Consider the following 7,635-nt stretch of genomic DNA (forward strand, 5'->3'; position numbering starts at 1 on the left):
AAAGCATGGTGAAAAGAATTGAGCCCCTATACTAGTTAATAACAGAGGACATTATAAGTGTGCATAGTAATGTCTGAATCAAGTGTGTAAATCAAAAGTTTTTTGAGTTTACTTCATGTACACTTTTTCTCCCTTGCACTATACTGTTTAAATATGTTAATTTGCATTTGTACATTACTGGAGTAAAAGTTTGATGCAAAGGGAATTTCGTAACGTAAGTTACTGTAACGTAAGTTACCCATTTAAAAAATTATATTTAATTTAACTTTTGAAATAAAATCCTAAATCTAGGCATAATAAATATTTAAACATGTCAGTAAAATGATACATATAATCTTAATCAATTAACATTTGTATGAGAACAGAATTTTGCCTTCAAGCATATTGCAAATTTATGCCATTCCTTTTTCAGTAACGTAAGTTACCACACTAGTTTTAGGTTTTTACACTGCTTAAATGGAAAAATATTAACTATTCTAATTAGGTTCCTTTTGGTTTTGATTGTAATTTTAAGAAATCACTTTATTTTAGATTGTGTATTAGTATTATTTGTATGCTTCTAAGTTGTCAGTGCAATAAAATTTCTGTGAATGTAACGTAAGTTACCATGGAATAGCCCAGCTGCTCTTAGACGGTAAACAGGCAATGGAGCTGTTGGAGTTGCGATTGGTCGTGAGGCAAATCCTTTGCAAACTATGCACTTTCTGATAACTTTGCGAACAGTCTTTCTGAGCTTCAGAATCCAGAACTCTTCTATGAGTTGGGTCATTACAATTTGAACACCTGCATGACCAAGATAACAATGTCTCCAGTGAGCAAGCTTTTCAACTATTGGATGATCACTTGGTAACACAATAGGAAATTTGAAATTCTCCAAGTTGTCTTTTAACGAGAGTCTAGTCCTAATTCGGAAAGGTTGATTAACATCTTCAAGAACTTGGAGATTCTGTAGTCGCTTATACTGAGATCCCGTGAAGGATTCTCGCTGTGCTATTTTTAGCACAACGAAATTTCAGTTCTGTTCCTTTCTTCCACGGTTAAGTTTCCAAATTTTCAAACATCTTTCTTCATTCTACAATTATCCAGAAATCTGTAAACCCAGGAAATAACTATTAGTAGTTTAGAGTAATCGGAGAAAAGATCATAAATTTTGTCTTCATTTTCTGTATTTGTGGCACTTACAAATGTTTTAATTTTTTCTGCATTTATAATTACTTCATTAGGAAAAATATTGGATTTAGGCCAATTGTCAGGATGGTTTTGCAACCAGGAGGGTCCGTGCCACCAGTTAGACTTTGCTAACGTTTCAATACTGCATCCTCGAGAAGGCAAATCGGCAGGATTTGATTGACCAGAGATACGATTCCAATCATCTGGGTCAGTCAAAGTTCGAATTTCTTTCACACGATTAAATATAAAAGTAGCCCAGTTTTCATTTTTCTTAATCCAGTAAAGCGCATTGCTGGAATCAGACCAGTATCATGTGGCAACTTTTCCATTCTTAAACTTTCTTTTACAGATTGGCAAAGTCTTGCTCCTTTGTTACATGCTGAAAGTTCTAGTCTAGATACTGATATTGGCTTCAGTGGGGTGACCCTTGACCTAGCCTGTATTTATTGACAAGTAATTCAGTCTGGAGTTTCACTCCTCAAAAATACGCACGCAGCATATGCTTTTTCGGAAGCATCACAAAATACGCACAATGTAATTTCCATAACTCCCTCATTTTTATCTAAACATCTGGGGATAGAAATATCATTTAAAATTTTGAGTTGATCTTTCCACTTAATAAATTTCTTAATCATCCAAGATGGCAACTCGGAATCCCAAGACAATTCCAGCTTCCAATTTCCAGCATTCTTTTAATATTTATTTCGATATTAATGAAGGAAACTGTTACGAAATTAATAATTCTATGAATTAATTAATCTATTACGCAATCGCAGTAATGAGGAAAAAATGACTATGATATGAGCAATGAGTGGTTGTTAGTTGAAAACTGGACAGATGCCTTAGGTTTCACCTAATTTTTAGTTTTAACATTTTGCAAGAGCTCCAACACGCATTAATATAGATATTTAAGAAATATAAACTTTATTAAATTTCTATAAAATCATTTATGAAAAAAATTATTATCTAATTAAAAACTAATATATAACAATATATCTACGGTGTTTATTCAATCATATTTTTATTAAAATAAAAACATTAATAAATTTGATTTTATTTTCTATTAGAAAATGAATAACGACATATTTACATTATATTATCAATTATATATTAAATTTCCTTAAAATTACAAATGAATTAATTTACATCTAAGAAACACATAAAGGGAATTTTTGCTGCAATAAATTCATTTATATTCAAAACATAGTCATTTTATTATTATTTAATATTATAATAATGCAAATAACTTACTTTATTTTCAAATTAAGAGATAAATTCAGAAATTATCTACAGACTTTAACGGATACTGATTACAGAACTTGGGAGAGTCATATGTTATCTATTTTCTCACAAAATTTTCCAACTATATTTTTCTGTCCGGGACGTTTGGGGTTAGTCCACGTTTTATCAATTAGTCATAATATAAAGTATAACATAGTGCTTCATACTTATTATAGAACGTGGGAAGGGAATACAACTATTTCTCAGAAAATTCTATTACCAGCGCATTTAAATGTAGATAAAAAAATTTTATAGTAAAAATAAAATTGTTAAGAAACCTATGATGTATGCTCGCAGAAGTGCTTGGTGAAAACTTTGAATAAAATGTTATTTATTATATTAAAATATATTTTGTCTTTATTGATAATTTTCACAGGTGAAAAAGTTTATATTATCAAGAAAAAATTACACCCTTTAATAATTAATACAAAAAGTTTCAGAAGTATAGAATTTTCTGAAAAACTAGAAAATTATAACAAAAATATGAAGAAAAAAATTTTTTTTGAAAAACTAAAAAAATATTATTAATTATTATAAATTATTTTTAATATATTATAAATTATTTTTTGAAAAACTGGAAAATAAATTTCTTAAAAGAGAAAATTTTTTGCAAAAACATAAATATTTTCATAAAAGATATTAGAATAAAAATATTTTCTGAAATATTAGAGAGTTTCCCTCAATAATAAAAATATTTTCTGAAAAACTAAAACATTTTGTTAAAAAGTTTGAAATATTTTTACAAAACTAACCGATTTTTTCCGAAAACAAAAAAATATTTACCTAAAAGAGAAAATTTTTTTGCAAAAACATAAATATTTCCTTAAAAATTAGATTTCTTTTATAAAAATAAAACATTTTCTGAAATATTAGAAAGTTTTCCTCAATAATAAAAATATTTTCTGATAAATTGAAAATTTTGTTAAAAACTTTGAAACACTTTTTCATTGTGAATATTTAATACTACTGCTTTTTCGGTTGCTTTATTGTTTGGAAGAGGTAGGTAACTGCTTGCTCTCTAAGGATTATATGCTGCTGTAAACATCTCCATATGGGGTCTGGGACTAATATAGGGCCTTTATATCTATGGTTGCTGTAAACATCTCATGGAAATGACCAGTAGTAGTTTCCTCTTCTCCATCAACGGTTGTACAAATAAAATTTACTTTGCATATCACATACCATTTGATAGATCGATTTTCCATTAAATCACTTTCAATTATGACCTAATATTAAAAGTTTAAATCTGCTAGCAATATTTTTGTGGAAAGTATTTCATAATTTATACAGTGTTGCCATCTAGGAATTATAACTTCAAGATTTTGTAGAATTTTGTTATTGATTGCACTAAGAGATGGCAGCACTAAATTAGGAATTATTACTGACTCAGTTTTATATTATGGAATCATTTTGAGTTTCTAAGCGTTCGGAAATTTTATTTAAAATAATAAACATAAATTCTTTTTGAAAGTTATAAATGCTTCAATGCCGATCATATAAAACTGAGCATATCCATATTTCTTTATTCATAATCAGTAATAAAAAAAAATTAAAAATAGAAAGCTTTAAAAAACTATTTTATCCTCACGCCAAATCTAATTTCAATTTTTGATTACCAATATTTTTTTCCATATACAATAGTCCTTTTGATAAGAAAAAGATTAGAAATGAGCTAAAAGAGAAGCTATAGTCTGTAATAATAAAATAATCGAAATAAAAAATTTTTCCTCTGTCTGAAACTCTGATTCAAAATATTAGAATGACTCATTTTTCTCATTCGATACAGTATAAGAAAATACTATATTTTTAAATATTATGTTATTATAATGCATGTATACAAACGCTATATTCTTAGAAATTTATTTTCAATCAAATTGAGACACAAACTTAAAATTTGCTTAGTTAAAAAAATAATAATAATTTAAAAATATTATTAATAAATCTCAAAACATTTGAATAATCTTTTTAATTGGTCTAAACTATTAGAATATAATACAATAATATTTATTTTAATAGTTTTAGGAGTAGCTCATGAGAATTTTAGATTTATTGCAGACTATTATTTTAAAGGGACTTTTTTGTGAATTTTATGTTTGGAATATGTTTTAAAATGAGCCGTTCACGTCATATAACCGAATCACTAAAACGATATTAGGTTCGGAAATGGAAAGAAAAAGGAATTTTTCAGCAAATTTAGCTTCATCTAATACATCAAAATCAACTAAAATCTGGCTAGAGTAACGCAAAATTACAGTGCTACCATGGGTCTGCTTACTCATCAAATTTTAACCCTATTGAAAATTTATGGGGTATAGTAAAGAAAGAAAACTACAAAATTTTGGGGTTTATTTTTATTGAAAGCAAACAAAAAAAATCAATAAGCTATCTATACCATATTAATATTATCAAGAAAAAACTATTTTAAAATATAAAGGCGTAAAAGAAGGAAAATATAGTTTTAATAGTTTATTTAATATTTACATGTTACTTGCAACAGTGTAATATTGAAAAATGTTTTAACGATGTAAATTTTGTAGCAATATGCATTAGAAATGTAAGGCATTACAAATTCATTAATACTAATTATAATTCATCAACACTAATATAATGCATTACTAGTTTTAAAGCATTAATATGCTGTAGAAATTAAAATTACTGATAATGAGAACGAATGAGGAAAGTCTTCTAATTGTGCTATACGAATTTATAAAGCGTTACAGAAACCTTGATGATAAAAAAATTCAACTTTCTTTCTTGCTTTTTTGATAACGTTTATAGATGCAGTGTTTGTGCAATAGTGTTTATATATTAGTGTACATTGTTTATACATTAATGTTTAGATATTAGTGTTTATACATTGTTTATACATTAGTCTTTACATAAAGTCAAAACCCAGTAATTATACGTTTCATAGGTAATAATCATTCGAGTGTAATCATTGCTAATAATCATTCGAGAATCATCACATTAACGACATAATGTTCATACATCATAATGTTCGTACATCACATTGGCATTAATACTGAGAAATTTTACATATCACCGAAACTGGGCAATTTTTTTATAACACATTTATATTATTATAATTTTTCTACAGTAAATTATAATAATTTTCTATTGCAGCATGCATTACAGTGTAGAGATAAAATGTTGAAACTAACACTTTAGTTAAAATACAATAGTTATACCTCATAATAGTTTAACACTCAACGCTACAAAATGCAAGTTACTTTGATATTTTGTATCAGTTGTATATTCCGTGGCTTATAATAAATATATTGCCGTTTCTTTGCTTGACCGACCGTGGTTGAGTTTAAAATTCAAGTGAAAAAGTACTAAAAGTATTTTAATAACAGTTCAATTGCTTGTTTAAAATTATTTTAATTTTAATAAATTCGAATGAAAGGAAATCAAATAAATTGAATAGAAAGTTGGTATGTCACTTTTCCCCATAGGCTTTTTAAATTACCTAAATTTTCTTATTTTTTTACCAATTCTTCTCTATATATTTTAAGTACATGATCATAAACAGATGTGGTTCGTAATCACCATTCCTAAAACATATATTTTCTTAATCATCTTAAAAATATAGTCAATAAATATAGACAATACAAATGTCAATAAATGTCGCAAATTTATTTTTAACGTAGCAAAAAAACTCGAGCAAAACTGCTTAATAGCCGTTAAGAAATATAGAATTAAAAGTATCAAAACATGGCTAATTGCTGGATAAAATTTGATTGTTTTTATCTCACCTCTCATTCTTCTCATGCTATTAATCCCTCCTATCTACTTCCTAATTCATCAAGTTGTTGTTTTTTTTAAATATTTATTTTTATTTCATTCATTCATTCACTCACTCACTTTTTAGGACAAAGTTTCTATAATTAACGGGTCCCGCTGTGGACTGATCGTAAAGACACGGTTCCCAGCAGATCACCGAAGTCAAGCATCACTGGCTGCGGTCAGTGTGCGGGTGGGTGACCACTTGGATCAGTCTGTGCAGGGACCGAGGATGTACGGTAGGGGTTCTCGTTAAACTGTTCTACCGTAAAGTGCTCGACTTCGCGTGCAGGTCGTTGGGCTACCGAAGCAGGGGTGCAATCCCTTCTGCGGAGGCTCAAAATTGTGATGGCTTGTCTTCGGATCATCCTCAGGGATGTTTCCCAGAGTCGCCAATAGCCCATTGTGCAGCTCTAGTGTGACGTAAATTAACTACTACTACTATAATTAACGGAATGAAGTTCATTTCAGAGCATTTTCAAGAGCGTTTTTGCTTAAGAAAAACGCCACAATTTCTGTGTTGGCAAAAAGATTACTTTTATAGAAAGTGCTGCCATCTAGTGGAGTTTTAAGGAACTTGTAAAGTATCTTTTTAGAAATAACACTAAGGGGCAATGCACTGCAGAAATGAAAAAAGTGTGCCTTAATATGCCTAATTAAGCATTCCTAGCTTCAATAATTGTATGGCAAGTTCTTATTTCTTGAAAGGAATCAGTATCGATTTTTTGTAATTGTGCTCGGAATTTTACAAGTATTGCCGTTCGATTGTAACAAACATAAGTCCGAAAGTAACAAAAGCTCCCAACAGGGAAAAATAATTTGCTTTTGTGAAAACGAGTACGTCATATCCCGTGAGCACAACTTCTGGCAAATCTATTATTTCCTTCAATGCAGAAAGTTTTAATTTCTTGAGTTCACCTGCGCGCGAAACAGACATTTTAGCATACTCCACGTAAAACGATTCTTTCATCTTCCTCATCACTATCGGTATCTCTCCTGCGCTATAAAAAATTGCAAACAAAGACGAAGTGTTAACTATTGTATACAATACATATTCCCTTATTAGCTGTGAGTTTACATTGTTTTCTGATATTATTGAATGAGATCCGGCTAAAAAAACAGCTATTCCAGAAAGGTTAACAAATATTTGAGAGAAACACTGATAAAATGAACTCAAAAAGAAAGTTTTGCGAATCAGTTGTATAACATTCAGCAGCAAAATATACTGTCTAGTAAATTCTTCTTGGCGTAAAATGAATGTCGATGTAGCAAACGCGGTTTCCATGTCCTGTAAATACTGTGAANTTGAGAGAAACACTGATAAAATGAACTCAAAAAGAAAGTTTTGCGAATCAGTTGTATAACATTCAGCAGCAAAATATACTGTCTAGTAAATTCTTC

At 29.0% G+C, this 7,635-nt stretch overlaps 1 protein-coding gene across 1 annotated transcript in view; it reads right to left on the reverse strand.

Moving 5' to 3' along the window:
- The window catches only part of LOC139426828 (uncharacterized), a 10,203-nt gene extending 2,990 nt beyond the window's left edge, over positions 1 to 7,213 (reverse strand). The window contains exons 1-3 of the mRNA XM_071186920.1: positions 7,011 to 7,213; positions 1,216 to 1,462; positions 607 to 985 (exon numbers count right to left, since the gene is read on the reverse strand). Coding sequence (XP_071043021.1) covers positions 607 to 985; positions 1,216 to 1,462; positions 7,011 to 7,213 — 829 coding nt within the window. The remainder of the gene's footprint in view (positions 1 to 606; positions 986 to 1,215; positions 1,463 to 7,010) is intronic.
- Between the last annotated feature and the right edge of the window lie 422 nt (positions 7,214 to 7,635).

Source organism: Parasteatoda tepidariorum, chromosome 10 (genome assembly GCF_043381705.1).
Source record: "Parasteatoda tepidariorum isolate YZ-2023 chromosome 10, CAS_Ptep_4.0, whole genome shotgun sequence".
Taxonomy (NCBI): Eukaryota; Metazoa; Arthropoda; class Arachnida; order Araneae; family Theridiidae; genus Parasteatoda; species Parasteatoda tepidariorum.